This window comes from Acomys russatus, chromosome 3 (genome assembly GCF_903995435.1).
Source record: "Acomys russatus chromosome 3, mAcoRus1.1, whole genome shotgun sequence".
NCBI classification, from domain to species: domain Eukaryota; kingdom Metazoa; phylum Chordata; class Mammalia; order Rodentia; family Muridae; genus Acomys; species Acomys russatus.
Window position 1 is genome coordinate 6,369,364 of NC_067139.1, and position 22,437 is coordinate 6,391,800.

The 22,437-nt window shown below is 44.1% G+C and overlaps 1 protein-coding gene across 6 annotated transcripts in view; it reads left to right on the top strand.

Moving 5' to 3' along the window:
* The window catches only part of Elmo1 (engulfment and cell motility 1), a 510,606-nt gene that overhangs the window by 106,174 nt on the left and 381,995 nt on the right, over positions 1-22,437 (top strand). For all 6 annotated transcript variants that reach the window (XM_051168294.1, XM_051168265.1, XM_051168256.1 and 3 more), the window contains 2 exons: positions 16,281-16,321; positions 17,412-17,484. In XM_051168294.1, coding sequence (XP_051024251.1) covers positions 16,281-16,321; positions 17,412-17,484 — 114 coding nt within the window. The remainder of the gene's footprint in view (positions 1-16,280; positions 16,322-17,411; positions 17,485-22,437) is intronic.

Sequence of the window (22,437 nt, forward strand, 5' to 3'; positions counted from 1 at the left end):
GGCTGCAAATATTCTCCTAGGAAGGTGCTACACTGAATCCAGCAGTGTTCAGCACCGCTGCTCAGGCAATTGTTAGTCAGTCTAGGTCTCTCTGTCGGCTGGTTCTGCTTTAGCCTTATTTATTTATTTATTTATTTATTTTTGTGCTCCTCCTTAGTGATTCTTCCCAGTGACAGCCAGTCTGATTTGAACAGAAGCACATGCCATCACAGGTGTGCCTGCTTCACTGCTATCCCTGACAATTTCAGGAACCTGTTAGGTAAGAAAGCAAAGACGACATTTTCCTGAAAACCAAAAGCCGTGTATGTCCACTGGGCTGGCTTATTACAGTAGAGACCAGGCAAGGCCGCATTGGGCCTGGCAGGCTGTTATGCAGGAGCTGGGCTCCTGAGCAGGCAGATTAACAGGGCTCTTAAGATTACAGACTTAATGGGGACTGATTGGACTCAAAGCCAGCACTTCCCCGGGGTGTGACCAGGAGGAGTTTCCAGTTTTGTAATGAAGAGCTGGAGATGTTCCTAAGTCCTTCCTTGCCTGCAGGGGTATGGTGAGATAAGCATTCAGCTCTCTGCTTAATGATGCAGCCAGTTCTCGTTCTCCTGTAGCACAGAATAGAATGAGAGTCTCATATTTTAGGCAAATCTGGAACCAATAATTAAAAACTTCTCCTTGAATATGTTAAACCACCAAGGTGCTTAAGTGTTGACTTTCTGGTCAAAGGCAACCAATAGATACCGAGCTCCAAGTAAAAACATCTGAATTCAGATGGGGCGCTTAAGATAACATGACATGAAGAAAATCAGACAGAACCTGTGCTGCAGAAACTAGAAGCCATAGATTTCCTTGCAGCGTTTCCCTCAAACTCCTAGGTCAGAAGCTTAACTGTGGAGCTTTGAGCCTGATGACCCTTGGTATGGGGCTGTCCTGCGCCTCCTGGGCTTTTTAAGGACATCCTGGATTTACTCATTAGATGCCAGTAGCACCTCTCCTGCAGTGTGATGAGCAGAAATGTCTAGACAAGTGCCAAATATCCTTTGGGCGGTCGATAGAATATCCTCCTGTTGAAAATGAACCAAATGAGAGCTGCCTTGCTTGACATTACATCAGGAGTGCCCAGGAGCCATTGAAAATACCAAGAGGATGGATGAGTGGCTCAGGCCCATGGATTACTGTTTTTCTCAAACACCCTTGGGGAGTGATCTCATGGTTAGAATTGCATTTGGACAAGACTGTTGTGAGATCCTGGGCACTTACTAACTCTGCTGGCCATGCCTCTGGTCCCACAGTAAATTTCAGTGTCTCCCTTAAAGCAGATGACTGAGCTGGGATGCTGTTTGTGGGGGAAGTTATTCCTCATCTGATTGTTGCAGTGTTTGGTCTTGGTAACGTAGCAGCTGTTTCTTAAACTTCCTTTAAAATAAAGTGATTAGGGTAGTTCCTTCTCTCTCTCTCTCTCTCTCTCTCTCTCTCTCTCTCTCTCTCTCTCTCTCCCTCCTCTCTCTCCTCTTTCTTCCCTTTCTTTCTCATAGGATTGTCTGTAGAACCTTATATGTTCTTAGAATATTACATGCATAGGAAAAGAAAGACAGCTAATATATTTCTCTCTTCAACTAAAAGCAGACTTTAATTGAGCAAGACTGAACCCCAGCATCTATTCTGCTCTTGCTTTTGAAGAAAAGTTTATATTTTAGATGATTTCTAGGTAGGTAAAAGGGTGTTCTGCTGACCTGCCTCCTCCCATAGGATCTTTGCTTAGTGAAATTTTGGCAACTTGGAGCAGAGTTTTGAATCAATAGTATTTGATTGAAACTTTGTGACTAAAACGTCCTTCATTTCTTCAGTGTTATATATATGTCATGTCTTGTTTTCCCTTTTTAAAAATAGATCAGTTAGAAATTAGTGTGTTGTGGGACACACACACACGCACACATGCACACATGCACACACACCTACAAACACACACACACACACACACACACACACACACACACACACAGAAAGAGAACACACAGAACACACATACACTTCATTGTGAAGGACTCTGTGTCCCCAGAATGATGAAGCCTGCACTCTATAAATAAAGACAGCATGCACTTCATCCCTAGGGGCATATGACTAAGGAGAAGCGTGTCCGGAGCTCTGGGGAGGGGAGGCAGTCACAGGAAGTAAACTCCTGCTCGCCCTTCTTTGCTTCTAGCAACCCATCAGTTGCTATGTACATCCTTTCAGTCGATGCTGTCTCTCTCATGGTGACAAGTCCTTCCGTTTCTGATGGTTCCTCAAAGAAATCAGGGCTGGAGAGCCTTGTTCCTAATGGTCCAGGACTCTGCCCATCCTATGTCCTTTCCGTAGTTTCTGGTACCTGGGTACTCGTCCTTTATGGCCTTTGCCAGCCCTTTTAGGGTCACTGTGGCTTCCTTATATCTGTCATCATATGCTATAGTTCTTCCTGTCTCAATACAGAGCCCTTCTCTCTTTAGAACCTTTATAAAAACCACTTTTCTTCACTTAAAATCACACTCCTTATTCCCTGCCTATTGACATTCATTCTTACCACGTCTTAGGTGGAGCATAAATTCCTGAGAGGAGGTCATTTCTGCTTCTCAGACAGGATAGAGGAGGCCTTTTGTCATGTGCACCTCTAACATTATGAAGGACTCCCCTTGCCCACCCTGAAGCCCATTGTGTGATGTTCTACATTGTCCCAGAGTGTGCCTTGTGTCTGCGCAGTGTCTGGCACATGGCAAAGCTCTAAGCTGTGTCAGTTGAGTAAAGGAGACGGATGATGTTAGCGTTCTGTCTTTATTGATAAACAACGTAGTACAATCATGAAAGGGAATGGCTTTTCAGCAGGTACCACTTTCCTTGTCCTCATTAAGGACATATATTTATGAGGTCTTATGAGGACCAACAGCATGTCTTCTCATCATGATTGTAGGACAATTTTGTGGTCATATGTTTGGACATATAGTGCTTCTAATTTCTAGCTGTCAACCCCCAAACTCCTAGTCCATATAGATGACTATACATCTGCCCGTTTGTCTTCCCCTTCCAGACATCTCTGGAACTTCAGTTTTAAATATTCTTCATATCAAATTTTCTTCTGCTCCTATGAAGTTTTATTCTCTTTCTCGTCCCTGGGTAAAAGGTTGCCTTGTCCTCTCTGCTTAACCTGAAACTGTGTGTTTTCCTAGATTCCCTTCTTTCTCAGCATTCTACCCACTCAGCCATTATGGAAGTTTTTCTTTCCATTGTGATCTCTTGTTTTTATTTATTAATTTAATTTTATTTATTTATTTATTTATTTATTTTTGTTTTTTGAGACAAGGTTTCCCTGTGTAGCCTTGGCTGTCCTAGACTTGCTTTGTAGACCTTGAACTCACAGCGATCCACCTGCCTCTGCCTCCGAGTGTTGGGATTAAAGGCGTGCACCACCACACCTGTTTGTGATCTCTTGTTTTTAAGCCTGCTGCTTCCACTCTTGCTTGTCAGTGTTGAGAAAATTTTTATAAGAGAGGCAGTAATAACTACAAAAATAAAGGCAATGAACACAAAGAAGGTTGTTGTAAACCAAGAACAAGTGGGCTTGGGAAAAAAACTGACTAGAAACCTTAGAAATGAAACACTGGAAATAGCAAATAAAATAAAAGGCTTAGTATACCACTTATTTAAAACAATAAAATACACAAAATGGTTTAACTAAAGGGATAATTGGTAATAGAGAACAAAAGTAAGAATTCATCCAAAAGATAGCCTTAAAGAAAAAAGGATGAAAATTAGGAATGTCAGGCTCTACTGGCAAAGTCCCAACTCATGATCCATGGTCATGCCTACTAATCAAAAGAGAATGGAAGAATGGAAGAGAGATGATATTTAAAGAAACTCTACCTAGTATTTTACCCCTTTGGAGTTGAAGAACATTTGACCATGAGAAACTACAGCTTTTGGGTGACTGGATGAGTCAAGGCCTTTCCCATGAGGAGCCTCAGGGACATAGTTCTCTGCCCAAGAAATGGAAAATCAAAAGGCATAAACAGGGGGATGACATGCTTCTTTGTCCTTTCAGATGGTCCCAATTTGGTAATTGTTTCATGAATAGCAAAATGGAATGAGAATTCTTAGCGTGGTACTGCAGCAGCCCAGCCTGGTAACAGGGGAGGTCAAAAGAATCGAAAGATAGTCTCCTAGAGGGATGGCAGAACCACTGCTGTGCGCCCTGTCCCTACCCCCTGATGATGGGCAGTGTTCTTCCTTCTGCTAAGTGTGACTCAGAGTTTGGCCTTGTTCAGTGCCTGTGTCTTTCAAGTCTCCCCTGGGTTTTCACTGGCCTCTCATCCTCCAGAAAGATCTGCTGTTTGAGACTGCATCCCTAATTATGACACTTTTCCCATCTACAAGCCCGTGATGCACCAAGTTTCCGAGAGTTCTGGTATATGATGTAGGCTGTTTCTGCTCCCAGCTTGTCTTCTTAACCTCTCAAAATCTTGTAGTGCTGTTAGCTTCTCCGTATTCGCTGTAGGAGTCCACTTAGCTCTTCCTTTTCATTTGTGGTCCCTCCAGGCGAAAATGCCCGTGGAGCTTCACAAGATACCTGTTGTCAATTACTCCTCTCTATCTATAGGCAGAATAAAGAGGAAGGTTTGAGGTGTGTCCTGGAAGGGAACTGACACAATTGGGACCCGACACGCAACGTGAAGGATAGAGGTTGTAGGTCTGTATTTTGGCGACCTAGAAGAACATAAATGCGTGTTGAAAACTGAGAGTCTGGAGGGAATAAGCCGAGTCTGCACTTGTGGATGAATATACACACATCTGTGGTCACCTAAGACAAGGAAAGGCCACAGGGATGCTGCCTTAGAGGTGGTGATTGGGGTATTAGCAGCAGAAAGTCAACTGGAGCGGAGAAGCTGGTGTACAGTTCCAGAGCTAGCATTAAGTTTTATCCTGGTCCCTGTGGATGGCGCATAAAAGAAGGACCGTCCACTGGTCTCATGGACATGCTAAGAGGTCACAAATCAAGTAGCATTTATCACCAAGATTAAGCACCAAGGTACCAGAGTCACAGGGTGTCCTTCCATTCTGAGCACGTCACCTGTGCTGCATGGCTTTGAGCAGCTTCACTTACACAGCCTCATACAGTCTTCTCAACAGTACAGTAAGCTTAGTAACATCCTCTGACCTGAATATGTGGCCTTTGAAGCAGCCATAGCGGTCAACTCAGGATAGACAGTAAAAGTCTGCTTTATAGGAGGTACAGGACTATGAGAACTTTGTGGCCATTATCTGTGCGTGTTAGGTTTCCCCTGCAAAGGTTGTTTTAATATCCTTCAAGCCTTCAGTGCTGCCTTAGGTTGTCACCCTCACATTAACGGGACATTTGTCTCAGATTAAGAAGCCTGAAGTCTCCAGTGCCTGCTGGCAGATATCTCAGCAAACCCATTAGAATTAAGGAAAGATAAGTTGGTGTAGTGTGTCCACTCACAAAGAATGTGGATTAGTTGTCTAGTGTACAAGACAGAGGATGGGAAACCTACAGGAATGTGAACTTGACTCTTAAAATTGTCATCACCATCAGTTCACTCCTGTATTCTTTGGAGTGCCATGGGCAAGGTAGTTTTATGTCACCTTAACAGAAGCTAAAGTTATCTGAGAGGAGAGAATTGCCATTAGGAAAATGCTTCCATGATATGGGCAAATATGCAGGCCTATGGGGCTGTCTTAATTAATGCTTCCTGTGGGAGGGCCCTGCTCATTGTGGGTGGTGTGACCCATGCTCTGGGGGACCTGGGTTCTACAAGAAAGCAGGCAGAGCAAGCCAGGGGGAGCAAGCCAGTAAGCAGCACCCTCCGTGGCTGCTATACCAGCTCCTGCCTCCAGATCTCTGTCTTGTTTGAGTTCCTGTCCTGACTTTCTTTGATGATGAACTGTGATTTGGAAATATGAGCCAAGTAAAGCCTTTCTTCCCCAAGTTGCTTCAGTCATGGTGTTTCACCACAGCAATAGAAACCCTACCTAAGACAAGTGCCATCTTCCTTCCACCTTCTTTGCAGTTGACAAAGCTTTCGCAACCCTGTGTTTAAACTGAACCTGGATCCTACTTTGCCTTGAGAGCTTCTCTGGCTTTTCCCCATCTAGTCCCTCAGTCCAGTCACTTCCCGTCCATGAGGTGGACAGGCAGCCCTTGTCATTCTGGCCCCTTATTTTCAAACTGTACATAAATATGGTTAACCTCCAGTATATAAGCTTGATACACATAAGTAGATTATTTGACATGGAGGCAGGTAAGCAGACCATAAGACTTGAATCGTTCCTTTCCATATGGGAAAGAACATTTGGTGCTAAGGGTGGGGCAGAGTGGGACAGCCGTCCAGGGAGGCTGGAGCCATCTTGAAGCAATTCTTGGAAAGCTTTATACTGAGCAAAGTAGAGGAAGACAGAGGAAGTAAGAAATTGGTTCCTGTTGTCAGAGACGATGAAATTTATGGAATATTAATATGAGCAAAATAAAATAGTAAGCAGGAGGTTATAGATGACATGAGAGCTTGTGTGTTGTAATTTGGTTTTCTTTTATAAAATGGAGTTTCTTTTTTATTTGTGTGTGTGTGTATGTGTGTGTGTGTGTGAAATCCAGCTTCTACAGAATGCATTAGAGCCTCTAAGAGAGATAACTGGTTTTTCTTTTTCTTTTTAAGAGATAATTGTTTATTGTTAGTCTACTAATACACTGGGGTGCTAATTATGTATGTCTTTGCTTATCTTCACAGACCAGTGATTTGTGTGTGTGTGTGTGTGTGTGTGTGTGAAACAACTATTTTACTTCCCAATGGTAAAAGAATATATTATTAATTCATGAGTCTTGAAACAAGTCCCTTTTAATAAATCATTTTTGAAGTAAATCATTATTTATGAAGAAATGGCAAGCAGGATTTGTCATCTTATTTTTGATTACTGGAATTTTGTTCCAGTGACTCATGCTGTAAGTCTTGTCAAATACTTATTTTTGCAAGAAGCAGCTAATCTGCATCTTGGAAGTGTGAATTTTGTTGTTTCCTTTCAGATTAGTTCAGGTACTGTTATGAAAGCAGGCAGTGTACACACACACACCCCTCTCAGAACACACCACACACCTGCATCCTAACCTTGCAGCTCTGAAGTGAGGAGCAGTCAAAAGATCTCTGGGGGACAATAAAGCTAACAGAGTAACTGGTGTCACTGACCCAGTGTCGAGGCACCCTGGGAATTACATGGGCCATTGTACATTAAAGTTTCTCCAAGTCATATTGTGCGAGTTTCAGGCAACATGCGAATGCTTTCTCTGTGGTACCCTGACATTTGGAAGCTGGTTTCTTTTCTTTCTGGGCCAACATTACGCATAACTGCTGTGCGGAATCTGTTCAATGAGTTTCCATCTATAAAGCACAGGAAAATCCCCGGCACTGTGCAGTATTGTTTCAAAGTGTCAGAATGAAGTGGCTGCCAGATTCCTTTAAAGCACTGCAGAAAGGATTAAGAATCTAGGACCCAAAACTTTAGATCTTGGTGGAAAATAGTTTTCCTATTTCCTGTTTGCTGTGATGGGAGAGTCAGTGACTGATAGGACCAGAGCTTGCTTTGTTGTCTTACTGTGTCGCCTCCTCAGCTACCTGTCTGAACTTCATGAATAGTCAGAGGCCACAGACAAAGAGAAGTTAAATGCTTCAGGGTTCATAAACTGCATACTGTGAAGGCCTGTGTACCTGGGAACTGCCAGAGGGCCTTGGAGGCAACTATCTTCAAAGCAAATAGACTCTTGTTGGTCAGATACATAAAAATCCCTCTAAGAATAAAGATAATGATGTCTCACCACAGGTTAGTGTCACTTGAGAGCAGGAGAAAGGCTTGGATGTTTAGGAATTTACTTTCTTTAACCAGGGTTTGTCGTTATTATTATTTTTTTTTTCTACACACCTGTGAATGTTGAAACAGGGAGATTACGTTGATTGAACCTATTTGCAGGTGACATTTATAGCTCACTATGTGCCATGTGCTGTCCCCAGGGTCTTGTGACATTGTCTCAGTTCTCATGATATTAATGTGTGCAAGGGATAGCTTTTACTATGGCTTTTGGAAGAGTAAACAGACACCGAGAAAAGAAATAATGTACCTAACTTCACAAAACCGGGGACTGCGGAAGATGGAGTGCTCTTCCAGGAGCTGCTCAGAAGGTCCCAGGTGAGAGAAAGTTGGGAGACCTAAGCAGGAACCACCATCGCAAGTGATTGTCAGAGGTCTTTTCACATAATCTCCTCCCCTGAGGATGTTTTTCTGCCATAAAAATATTCCAAGTGGACGTGCTTCTGATGGATAGAGTGTTGTTCCTGGGAGATACTTGTGGTGCACGGGTCACTCTTGACCCTGAAGTGTGGCTGTCAGGGTAGAGAACTGCAGCTCACAGTGCCTGTCATTGACAGGTGTATGGGCACATCCGCTAGGCTGCTGCCAACTGCAGCAGGCAGGTGGCAAGGCGGAAACGTGGACAGCAACAGATTGGAGAACTCGAAGGTGAACAAGAGGCTGCTGCGTAAAGTCCCCAAGCCTGGCGCGTTGGCTGGCACTCAGGAGCAGGTGGCTGAGTAGCCAGGAGCTGCCAGCATCATCCTGTGCTGGACTGGGAGGGGCTCTGATGAGGGATAACAGCTGAGGGGTCTTCTGGGAAAGAGCCTCCTGGCAGCCTCATCTGGCTCCCTCCTAAATCAACAGTCCCCAGCGGTCTCTCATGCCTTAAAGGGACATATGCCCTGAGTCCACAGAGTGTTTTTTTTGTTTTTTGTTTTTTTTTTTTTTTTGGTCATTTTGTTTTAAAGAAAAAAGGAGAAAGCTTGTTTTGTAAGGAGAAAGGTTGAATTTTAAGGGGTGGCAGGACATGCTTTGTAGAGCCATGGATCTGCACCGGGGTTACTTTCAGAACCAGACCTTAGAAGAAGCATCAGAAAAGGAGATGAGGACTCTGAGCCATTTGTGATCCTGCATTTTTCTAAAGGAAGTGGGGGAGATAAAGAGGAAGAGAGAGGAGAGAGAGAACCAGCACACAGGTATCCAGAGCTGTGCCAGAGATCAGGCTAGAAATGAACTGCAAGAAAATGAGCCATTTCAGGAATTTAGCTTATTTTATGAAAAAATGAATAGAAGTCTTTTAATGGGGAATTTGCTTTCTGGATTTACAGATTTGGATCAAGTCAATGAAACGAAAGCACTCTCTGGGAGAATAAAAGATGGAATGAGAAGAAAAGGCCATTAAAAGGAGGCTAAGTTCTACTGGCATCATAACTCAGTGGCAGAGCACGTGCCTAGCATGGGCAGGGTTCTAGGTTCAAGTCTCAGTATAAGGGGCCTAGGTACAAATCTAAGCACACACAGGGAGAAGATAGAAAAGGTCCTAGCCAAGTCCTTAGCTATATGTATTGGTGTATGTCATCAGGCCAAGGTTCTTATGGAAATGTATAGCTCACTTAACACATGAATATGTGCTAAAAATAGTAAAAAGGTCTGTTCACTGTGGCTACAGGAAAAGGAGAAACGGCCGTGTCTCGGGGCCCTGTGCATGTAGAGATGTGGTCATGGTCTGGTGCCCTGGATTGTTCTGAAGCGCAGACATGCTCTTTTGACCTCGGTGCACTGTGTAGTTGTGAAAGGTACTTTTAACTTCAAACCAACAACAACAACAAAAACTTCAGAAATTTAACTTTATATGGTATATATATATATATATATTATAAAGCCATACTTAAGCAGTTGGAATGCTTTACATTTGAATCTAAGTGTTTCCAATACAGTCTAAAACTGATTTTGAGTTCTTTGGATAGTTTTGCCATTATATTTTAGACCTAAGGTTATTTGCTTTTACGCTTTTTCTTTCAAAGACTTTTCTAGTTAGCTTTGACTGTTAAGTTAACAGAGTCTCTTAACTCAAGAGGAAAGCCTCACGTGAGGCGCTGCCTGGGTCAGACTGGCCTATGGACATGTCTGTGTGAATTGTCTTGATTCCTAGTTGATGCGGGGGGAGTGCACGTCTTGGTGGCACCATCCTTAGCCAGGTGGCCTGTGCTGTTTAAGAAAACAAGTTCATAAGGTTATAAACAAGCCAGCAAGCTGCATTCCTTCCTGGTTCCTGCCTCTAGGTTCTTTTCTTGAGTTCCTTCCCTGACTTTTCTCAATATGGACTAAGATCTGAAGTGGGAGCCAAAAACCCTTTCCTCCTCAACTTGATTTTGGTCATAGTGTTATCATGGCAACAATAAGGAAACTAGGACAGCGAGTGAAAGGAGAGTTGTTCAGTGAATCTTAGGAAGCTCTCGGTGGATGTGTTGCTCAGCATGGGCAGGGTTCTCTGTACTGTACTCCCAATCTTGAAGAACCGGACAAAGACAGACATAGTTCATGGAACATCTTGGACAAGTGTTATGTAGTTAGACCGTTGGCAAAGACAGTGATTAGCCTAGAGCTCACGTCAAATCCATTCAGCTGATGCCGAAATCAAAGGTTCATACAGGAAGTGAGAGATCTATGACACCAGCCCTGTGCTTTCCAGTTTGGTATCTTAATTTGACCTGGGAGTAGCTTGCCTTGCCTCTTGGCTGCTGCTGACTGATGGTGCTCGCCCATGGCCTGCGTGTCTTTTATCATCTGCAGAGTTGTCCTCATCAGCTGGCTGGCTCCAAGCCATGCATTTCATTTCTCCTGAGACTGAACTTGTGCAGAGTCACTTGGCAGCTTTCATGGATCTGTGAGCTTATGGCCAGCAGCTGCAAAGAGCCACCCAGCAGGGGAATATGTTGTTAGAAGCAGAAAACCATCCCACTACCCCAGTCTCTCCTTTATAATGGTTTGCTCCTTACTAAGAAATGCTCTTGTTTCTTAAATCATTTCTTAATTACTTGAATACTGATTTTGGAAGTGAATCCAGGGTGTTGTTTAAGCAGGCAAAATGCACTATGAGCACATTTTGGGCTTTTTAAGGGCAGTTAGGTTTATGGGTTTTGATTTAATAGAAACATTGAGTCTCCTTTTAGGTTCTACTAGCACCTACATAGAGTGATGCCAACACTGAGGGTACAGAATGGGGAGTGATAGATGTGCTAAGATGCCTTTTTCTCAAGGGACAAGAAGAAAAGATAATCTGCAAAATACTCAGGAATGAGTCATTCTTGTTCCAGGTGAGGAGAGAGCATAATTATGTCTTTCTGGAGAGATCAGGGACATGTACTTGGAGAAGGCGCCTTTGACATGGATGATGAATAATTAGTAAGATCTCAATTGTTAAAGGTAGAACAAAGAGAAAGTGGGCACCAGCAGAGCACACAACACAGTGAAAATGTAGATGTAGCATATTTAGTTTAGTCAGACACAAAATTCAGAAGCAGGGGTTATTTGCACAGAATAGAATTTCTTGACAGCAGACTCTGGAAGGCTTTGCATCTCAAACGTAGGGACTTATACACTTCACAGGTGATAATGATCACTGAAAATCCATGAAGATATTAGAGGAGACAGATGTGTAAAATATGAGAGAAAAGTTGAATTTTGTTTAATTTCAATCGGCATGGTAATTAGACAATGAGACTGCAGACGTAGAGACTTAACTTACAGGGAACTGGGGTGACAATCCAAGAACAAAGTTGTAGGCACAACTTGAATAGAGAAAGAGGATGTGGTTTTGATGATGACACAATGAGAAGTGGATCTTGTAAATGTTCGTGTCGTGGATAAGTTCTCTGAATGTGCCTGGAAGACCTGCCAAAAGTAAGTACACGGACTGTAGGGATTCATAGACAAAAAGTTTGAGTTTGCAGTCCAGCATCGGATTGCAAATTTATGGAAACAGTTGCTAATTAAGGGTTGATACAGAAGTTTCTTGGGTTGGAGAAGGAGAATTCAGGATGCCACAGTGGCAGGTGATATTGGAGGCTTCATCTGAGGGTGAAGTTGGGTTGAGGAGTCAGGAGTTCTGAAAGGGAGGAGGAGGTAGAGGAGAAGGTGATTGAGTGAGGTAGTGCTGTGACCATCACACAACTCGTACCTGCAACCCTATATCAGATTTGGTGGGTTTGAAGCTAATACGTTCAAAGGGCAACAGTGTTGCCACAGGGAAAGTGAAGGACCACAGAGGGTGTAAGCCATAGAGAGGGTGATGGGTCATGGCGGATGGGGTTCCATGGAGTGGGTGAAGGGTCCCAGAGGGTGAGGTGCCTCCTTGAGGGTACAGAGTCGTAGTAGGATGGGTGCCACACTGACAGTGAAGAGTCATATTAGACTGGTAGCACAGTGAGGTGAAGGGTCACATAAAGTAGGAGCCAAAGCCAAAGGATCATTGTGGGCTGGATACCATAATACGGTGAAGAACCACAGAAGTGGCGGTGCGAAGGTGAGGATGAAGAAGGGTCATAGAGGCATGGATGCCACAGTGAGGGTGAAGGGTCATAGGCTGGGTACCACAGTGAGAGTGAAGGGTCACAGAGAGCAGGGTGTTACAGTGAGGGTGAAAGGTCACAGAGCGATAGATGCTACAGTGAGAATGAGTGACCATAGGGGGTGAAGTGCCCCAGTGAGGAGGGTGAAGTGTTTCCGTTGGTCCCAAAGTGAGGGTAAAGGGTCATAGTGGATGAGGTGCTGCAGTGAGGGTGAAGGGTCACAGAGGGTTGTGGGCCATAGTGAAGGTGACGGAAGGGTCATGTCACAGTAGGGCAGGAAGGATATGAGGGGGCGTGGAACACTCATCTAGATGCAGAGCTGGGTAGGGAATTCCCAGTGAAGCCTTCTTTTCCGTCACCATATCATCTGAAGTGGTGTGGACATGACCTATGCAACATATTTTTGAGAGGATCTTTCGAATCAGAGCAATGGGGCTGGAGAGATGGCTCAAATGTTAAGAGCATTGACTGCTCTTCCAGAGGTCCTGAGTTCAATTCCCAGCATCCACATGGTGGCTCACAACCATCTATAATGGGATATGATGCCCTCTTCTGGCCTGCAGGTGTACATGCAGGCAGAGCACTGTATACATAATAATAAACGAAAGAAAGAAAGAAAGAAGGAAGGAAGGAAGGAAGGAAGGAAGGAAAAGACAAGCCACATTTGCTTGCACTGCATGTGGGATTGTTGAAGTCGGTGAGCTCCAAGAAGGGTTGATGAAGAAGAGCAAAGAAGACAAGAACAGAACTTGGGAGTTGGGAAACCTGAGATAAAGGGAGGGAAGAGGCAGTTCTTGGACTTTATTGAAAGGTTGTATAGCCCAGATGCTCTACAAAGATGTCACCAATGGAAGAAACAGAAACAACATTGAATGAAGCTGACAGGAAAAGGAAGATGTGAACTGCCTTAGGCCATTGGGTTAAGGTTTGATTAGAGCAGATAGGAGAAGGGTCAGAAAGTGGGCGGGCCATGGGGCCAGCCCCAGCCTTGTGTAACAGTCATTTTAATAGGCTGAGATGCATTTTGAACGTTCAGCTCACCATTGTTCCTTTCTCTCTGTGGTGGTGAATTTCTGTCTACTCTTTCTGTATTGAGTTTCTAAGCCTTTTTGGCTTCATGGTCTTTTTTCTTTTCATACGTCTCACTTCAGAATGTATAATGGTAACCCAGAGATGCCTTTCTTTTTAAGCTGACTTCTACGTCTATGAGTCAGATGTGAATTTAAACCCAAGTGATTGTCTAAGACCTGGATTTAGAGCTTTGGTTTGGTTCAGAACAGGGGTTTTGGAAACCTTGCCCTGTTGCAGCATCATGCGTTCTTTTGGCTTTATCTGCCTCTAGTATGATTTAAGACTGAAGCCTGGCCTTGTTATTAATGTCTTATCTTTGAGAGCACAAAAAGTAAGATTTGGGGCTATGGGACTCTCTGACAGGACCCATCTTACACCCTCATATCTTGTAGGGCTCTCCAGAATTGTTATCTTATTAGAAAAGTTTTGTTTGTTTGATAGTGCCTGTTTTTATTTTTTATTATTTTTTTTGAGACAGTCTTACGGTGTAACCCATGCTGATCTTAAGTTTGAATTCCTCTGCCTCCAGAATCCTCAAAGGATAGGCCTATAGCCATGAAAATTTTGTTCCTAAAGGTTCTTGCCACTTGATTGTAAGAACACATTTGCACTGACACAGATCAGTCAGTGGACAGGCCCTGGCAAAGGCCCAGCATGTAACTTAGCTATAGACATCAGTCAACATTTCTTATTCTAAAAGACAATCAACTCAGGATGTCAAAAAATACCAGACTCTGGGCATTTCTCAAAAATCTTGGTTCCCCTGGACATTATGTTAAGTGAAATAAGCAGGACTCAAAAAGCCAAATATAAGTTTTAAATTTTATGAGGACACTAAAATAACCTTAAGTTGAGAATTAGATATTGTTTACTGGAACCTAGAATGGGGTATATGTACACTACAGAGGGGACGGTTAATGGGGAGGGGGTGCAGTTGGAGAGGAGGGACTAATTTTGATGGTGCACTGGGTATTGAACCCAGGGCTTCACCCATCCCAAGTATGTGATGATGTGTCACTAATCCATCCTCTAGCCCAGGGGGAAAAAATCAATTACTAATGTTTTGAAGGCCAATAGAATAACTGTTCAAAAATAATTACTTGAAAATTTTGAAAGCTTATAGAAATGATTTTGAGTGTTCTCATCACAAAGAAATGATATATGCCTAAGAAAGTAGATACCTAGTTATCCAATTTCTACACACCGCGCACCCTGTAGTGAAATGCCATGCTGCATCCCATAAACGTGTACAGGTGCCATGTGTCACTTCAACTGTATCTAAATAACAGAACCAATATGTAAACTTAAGGACAGGCTGGTTCTGTTTCCCTAGACACTATGTGCGCAGCTGTAGGCAGAGACAGACCCTACTTTGCACTCATGGAGGAGTGTGGTGAAGTTTTTGTGGGTACTGCATATCATCTCAGCCCTTCAGGGGGCTACCGAAGCCTGCCGAGGGCGGCCACAGGACCAGCTGTAGACAGGCAGCTTCTGGCACAGGGCCAAGGATGAGCTTTGTCCGCAACGCTGGAGGACTAGGAGCCTAGCTATTTTAAGAGTCTCTTGCTCTCTTAAAGTACTTACTATTCCGTTACAACCATTGAGTTTTCATAACAGCCTTTAGGGGGTGAGCAGCAGCTACCCTCACTTACAGATCAGCTAGCGATGTTTAGAAGATTAAGATAACAACGGTTTACACTGCAGGCACGGTAGGCTTCCGGTGTCTGGGCTTGCCAGGCTGAGTCAGGATTTCTACCTGAGTACCATGCCGCTCCATCTTCAGAGGGGAGCAAGCACTAGGTTTTTTTAATGGGCACATCTGACAGCCCCATAATTGTGTGTTATGGTTTGCCTTCCTCTGTTTCCTCTATATGTTCCTCGTCTGGGATTTGTTTCGCTTGACACCGGCCTCTCATTCCCCTTCTCTTGCTGACAGGCAGTGTCTGCTTGCATCTCTCACTGCATTCCTTGTATCTGGGGCCAGGCAGGGCACAGCTGCGGCAGTTGGGGCGCGAGCACAGCTGTGGCCAGCCAGCAGTTGACGCAGGGGCACATGGTGTCACGATCAAATTTCTCTGGTGCCTCAAACATGCTTCAAGTGGCATTTACTGGTGCCACAGTTGGGTGGAAAGTTTACATACCTGTGAGAACAATTGCTCATCTCCCCACCTTCCCATCTGCCACACGTTCTCATAAAAATATCATGGGTCAGGGGTCGGAGAGATAGCGCAGTAGTTAAAATCCCCTACTGTTCTTTAGAGCTCTGTTCCTAGCACTCACACTAAGTGGTCCATAACCACATGTAACTCTAGTTCCGCAGGCTACAGTCACCTCTCTGTGTGCACATGCACCCTCATTCCCCCACATAGACACATATTTAAAAATAAATCTTAAAGAGTGGTCACGAATCAGAGAATCAAAGTTTCTTCGCATAAAGCGAATGGGCAGCTTGCTTGACTCACGCATTGCATGAGGAGCTCTGGGTCCACCTTGACTTTGCAGGCTCCCATTTGGTTTAATAAGACAAATCAAATTAAAATATGATGGTAATGCTAAGTATAGAAACAAGGACCACAACAGTAATGAACAATTAATAAATTCAATGGTGACAGCTTGAGAAAAGTAAGAGACCCATTGCCAGCTAAGAGTAGCAAATGTAAATTTTCTTTACTTAAACTGTTTTTAGTAGTAGTTTCTCTCTTTTTATTTTGTTTAAAATAATGAAATGAAACTAACCGTATTTCCTTTTTCCTCTTTTTGCAGAAAAAACCTCTGTCTGCAATAATAAAGGAAGTCTGTGATGGGTAAGTGTAGCTCTGAGTTTGGCCAAAGCTCTCTAGTCTGTACATACTAAGCAAATAAAACACTTGCTGTGGCGTGGCGAGTATTACTCACAGCCCTGTCGGCAAGTGCTAACCGTGCACGTGCTCCCAACTTGTGCTCAATCTGCGCAAAGTCACTCAACTCCAGTGCTAACCGTGCACGTGCTCCCAACTCGTGCTCAATCTGCGCAAAGTCACTCAGCTCCAGTGCTAACCATGCACATGCTCCCAACTCATGCTCAATCTGCGCAAAGTCACTCAGCTCCAGTGCTAACCGTGCACGTGCTCCCAACTCGTGCTCAATCTGCGCAAAGTCACTCAACTCCTGTGTGCAAGTTGCACCCCATTCTACCGGGCTTAACTGCTCTTCCTCCAAGAGCAGAGAGTGAAGGAGACGGGGCTCTGCCCTGCAGGCTTGCCTTTTCTTTATGAAGCTGTGCTCCTTTTGGCTTTCCAAGCAGGGAGCAGTCTAAAGGACCCTGGGGTTAATCACACACTCCATCCGAAGACGCTGAAAGGACTCACGGGCCAAAGAAGCATGTGGTGCTGTGAGGCTCTCCCACTTTTCTGCCCGAGCTGACAATTCAAGGGGCGGGGGAACACATTGGAAAGTTATATGACATGGTTGACTGGCACAGCAGAACCGGGAATCTGGTCTTTTCCTGATAAATTGCCTGAGACCTGGAATACTCGGTGTCAGGTATACCAAATGAGAATTTAGAATTCAGAGACACTTGAAGAATATTAATCATCTAAAATGGAAATTGTGTCTATGTCCTTTTTTAAAAAATCTCTTTGCTTCAATCTTTTAAAAGAGGAAGGAAGGTTAAATTTCAAATTATACCCACCCCAACTGTGTTGGCCATGAAACAGTCAAAGCAGGACGAGCCCTAATCAGTCCACCTGTCCACCTAGTGAGGTAGTGAGGCTGTGTGCTTTGTCTTGGAAACTGCCTTGTAGAAGTACTGCACTGGCCCAATTCTAATTCTAGGGAGTTTAATTCCTCTGAACTCTGTAAAACTAAAAAATAGCCACTCTTACGCTTCTGATGACCTGTGCTTGTGTTTTAAAGGTGGTCTCTTGCCAACCATGAATATTTTGCTCTGCAGCATGCTGACAGTTCAAACTTCTACATCACAGAAAAGGTAGGCAACTGTCCTTTAATGTGGGCCACGTGTACTGAAGGGAAGGAGGTCACTGCTGTTTCCCCTGTCTAGGGATGATCAAAATTTCACATCTTCACCCTCTGTGACAATACGGCCTCTAAAGCCAAAATGTGACTTTAGTACTAAAAAGATGCTGCTTAGCACATTCAGGAGTGAAGTTTATTAACCCCAGCACTTAAGAGGCAGAGGTAGGTGGAGTTCTGTGAGTTCGAGGCCAGCCTGGTCTACGTAAAGAGTTCTAGGATGGGCAGGGCTACAGAGAGAGAGCCTTTCCCAAGGGCAGATTTTCAAGTGTTAATACCCTAGACTAAGTTGGTAAGCTTTGGATGGGTTCTGGAAGTTTCCATTTAAGGAATTCTCCAGGGAAGGCTGGCAAAGGAGAGCCAGGTATTTCTTAAAGCAGAAAGAGCTCTTGTGCTTCAGGGACAGACAGGTTTCCTCTCTAAAGAACTGGACCTATACCCACGGGGCATGGCGTGCTCTGACCCGAAGCTGTTATAAGGTTAGATTAAGGAATATATATATAGATGCTTGTACAGCCATCTCTTAGAGTGATTAAAAAAAAAACTACTACCAATAGCATCATACAACACTGTGCCATCTTTTTTGAGTTAAAAGTCATATACACTCCGAAAATACAAACTGCAAAGCATAGGGAACCTTCATTCTTTTTTGAGTCATCTAATCATCTTTGGAGGGGAATCTTGTTTGTCTGAGAAATTCTCACTGCTGGCTTTCGAAAGGGCCGCCCGGTCTGTCTGCCGCCAGTTCTTCCTCCACAGTCACAGAGATTAGCCTTTGATTAAGAGTTTAGAGAGTGAGAAAACTGTTCCTCTCAGTCTTTGTCCTTTGTTTGTAAATAACATGTGACCGCTCTCCTCCTCCATGTGCCTGTGCGAGGCACCGAGCTAGACACGCACGCACGCACAGCGTAGGAGGCTGCAGTCCACCTTGACCCCCTTGGGCTCAAACCCGGGCTACCCTCGGCCTGCACCTAAATGCTTGTAAATTAGTTCTCTCCAAAAACAGAGACCCCTTTCCTTTCTTAAAATAGCATTAGCTAATGTCCTCTTGTTACTTACAGCCCAGTGAGTTGTTAGGTAATATCTGCATCACCATGGTAACCAGTGACTAATTTGTGAAGCTTGTTCATGCCATTAGTTTCTGACTTTCACTTGCTGTGAGATGGCTTTCCTTCCCTCGACAAAAATCACCTATAGTTTGAAAGTGAAAATACTCTCTAGCCCCCGGCTCAACGCGGGAACACATGAGGCCACTGAGGGATGTTTGGGTTTCTCCCCAAAGATCTTCAGGAAGGAGTCTCTCCTCTACCCATTTTCTAAAACAGTTCTCATTGGCTTATTGGGCAATTAACAGGGTTTTCGGGGAGGCAGAGACGGCGCCATTGTAAGGTGTGTTTTGTAGAAGTATAATATGAAAAGTTGCAGCGGACTTTAAGACGCAGCTATGTGCAAATTCTAGTTTTGGCTCAGAAACATACATTGCAGGATAAATTAATGGTGTGTGTGTGTGTGTGTGTGTGTGTGTGTGTGTGTGTGTGTGTGCGTGCGTGCATACAAACACGCATGTGTGACTGTATGAATGGTAGTGAGAGTGCTTTTTTTTTTTTTGGTCGTTGCCTTTATCGAATGAGGTAAGCAGCTTCATTTAAATGGGGAAGTGAGACCAAGGGAAGTTACAAGACAATTTGTGTGGGCGAGACACACCAGAAGGGATCAAGGCCACCCTGGTGCCGCTAGCTCCACTGGCAGAACTGTGGGGTCCCTCTGTTCTGCTGTCTGGATTCCTGTGTGTTTACAGTGGCCTTTCCTTGCTGACATCTGCCTGGTGAGCCTGATCCCTGTAGCCTCAGGAATCACAGGACAACACAGTCACTAGCAGGGTCGCTGTGTGAATTTTTCACGCCGGTCTATTAGGGGAATTTACATCAGGAGTAACTTCCATTAACTCACTAGAGAGTTACAGACCTTTTTTTACCTGCCTTTGCTGTAGATTACGTGACCATCAGGGATAAGTACTGTGGTCACACCAGTGGTGTTTTTCTTCTTAAGGGAAATGAGTAAATTGCCTTGCTATCTTTAACTCTAAGTATGCAGAAAGCAGTGGACCCCTCTGAACTGTAGACACCGGAGAAAGCTCTATGAGCTATGTCCTTTTGGATAACTGAGACCATGCTGTATTGGCAGAATGGTGCTTGGCTCCTCTCTGCTGAGACCAACTCAATCACAGATTTGCTGAGCTTGAAGGAGGGCGCTCTGCAAAGCTGCCCCTGGAGCCTCTGGGCGGAAGTGGGATTGTTGGCGGAACACCTGTGCTCTGCCACCCCCTTCTCCTAAGTGCTCTGCATTCCAGAATTTCTGACAGAAAGCTCTGTGTAGCCTCTGGGGCAGGGCATGCTGCCCCAGGAGATCATTGTCAGGCCTTTGTCATAAGTCACCAGAGTAAAACCAGCACCCAGAAAGCAGTGACTCCATGCTATGCAGAGAGGAGCAAAGCTGCCTGCCCAGATTTCGTCTCAGGTTCCTCTTTCCTGTGTTATCACCCTTGTCAGAGGCCTGTCAGCCCCGCCCCTGACTGCAGCCACAGAGGACTGATTTTTGTGACTGACAGGTCAAGAACCTTCTCAAAGTTAGGGATTTCAGCGTAAGCAAACCCAAGCCCAGGGAGGTTATACATTTTGTGGCCCAGCAAGGTTCTTCCAGAAGAGGATTCTTTCGTTAAGGAGTAAATGTTGTCTCCTCAGCAAACTTTACATCTCAGACAAGTATGAACAGGGTGTGTTCACACCTGCAGCCTTGGCCAGCTCCTCCAGGACTCGCCCTTAGCAAGCATGTGTGAGTGAGGGGAACGGCTCCTGCACCCCACTTTCCTGATCCTTCAGCCCTTATGGGTTTCCTGACACCAGACATTTGTCTCCTTGGCCTCTTCTTCCTTCTGACACCCCACGCTGTTGTCTCCACTGCAGAGCACAGGCTGCTGAATTCTTTGCTTGCCTTGTGACCAAACTGGACATTTGTTAAAAGTTCTCTACAGACGCCATGTTAGCTACGTGCATATGTGTACCAGGCATTGTGCTAAGTTTTGGGTATAGTTGCACAGTGCCAGCCTTCCTGGTTCTCACACACAGCCACTACCCCAGGTCACTTGATTACAAGGACAGTAAGTGCCACAGTGGAAAAATGTGCCTGGACTATAAAGTCTTTGGCAAGTGGCATTTAGGTAAGGTCTAAAGAAAACCAAGTGTAGAGGTAGGGGCAGCAGTAAAGTGGCCCAGATTAGTAGCTAGATGTCAACTCTCAGAACTTGGGAGGCCATGGCGAGATTATTGCCATGTGGTTGAGGCTAGCCTGGTCTACGTAGTGAGACTCTGTCTCAGATAAGCCAAGCCAAACTTAATCAAATAATGAAACCACACAAACAAAACAGGCCAGGGTTATTTACTTACGAAGAGAGGCGGAAAGAGCCAAGACTGAGGTGAACTAAATATGGCTGTGCAGTTTTGCATAAGCCACAACTTTTCAGGCCCTTAAGGATGCTTTAAGACTTTTAGCTTTATTCTAAAACTATATGGAGGCTCCGAGGTAATTTGAAGCTGAACTTGACCACAAATGTTTGGGCTATTATTGCCCTGATTGGTTGTGTTGGACACATAAGTCAGTCTATGGTAGAAATTATGAAAAAACCAATTCATTGTGGATAGGAAAAGAATTCAGTGTTGGCTTGAATAAACACAGAGACTGACACAAATGCTGATTTTTATTCTTGAATCCAGCTAGAAAATGGGACCAGATAGCAGAGTTGAAATATCTGTTTTCATCAGCCTGTGGTAGCATATGCCTTTAATCCAGCACTCAGGAGGCAGAGGCGGCCTGGTCTATGTTGAGAGCTAGGGCTACCTACCAATACCATGCTGTTTCTTCTTTTTAGAGAAAGAAATATCTGTCTTCATAAAGTGCATGATTCATCATCTCCTTGGCAATTTAACAATGCTCATAAAACCCTCGGTTCATGAGTACTTGAACCAAAGTGCTCTTTACTTGTTTCAGATGATGTCTTCTTAATAAGTCTATTTTTATAGCCAGATAAAATGCCAGTGCTTACTTCCCCAATTAACATACCAACTTCAACCTACTGGTTAGCATTACTTTGTATACAGCTATGTATACACATACAGGAGTATTATATGTGTGTGTGTATGTACATTTATTACATTTATGAGGAAACTTTTATTAGGAAAAAGTTGAAAATATATATGCAATATTTTCCATTGATCACTGTGCAGAATATAGGAAGGGGGATTTTTCCCTTAGATTTTTTTAAAGCTTAGTGTGTGCTGGATGGAGCAAGATAAATAAGACACAGTCTTTGTCTCCATTGAAGATTCCATAGATTAGTTGATATCACTTGATGACTGAAAGGCTTTGCATGTGAAAAGATTGTTGTGGATATAATCTGAGTTATGTAGGTTTATAATTGAACCATTGTAATTCTGTACCTTATTAGAACACTGCTGTGCGGAATGCAACACTTCTACTCTCTTTCTCTATCGTTACTATGGAGCTATAGCTCATATGCCCTAAAATATAACTGCCTTAGTTATTTTTCTTTTATTGTGACCAAGACAACTTAGAGAAGAGAATTTGTTTAGGGTTTATGGTTTCAGAACATGAGTTTATGACCATCATGGTAGGGCCGTGGCAGCAGACAGGCAGGCATTTCACTGGAGCAGTAGCCGAGGGCTTACATCTCATCCACAGGCACTAGGGAGAAAGAGAGAGAAAAGGAGGGAAGGTTGGTGGGAGAGAGGGAGGAGGGAGAGGAGACAGAGAGACACGGAGCCTGAGGTGCATGATGACTGGGAATGGAATGGGCTTTTGAAACCTCAAAGCCCGCCCTCAGTGACACGCTTGG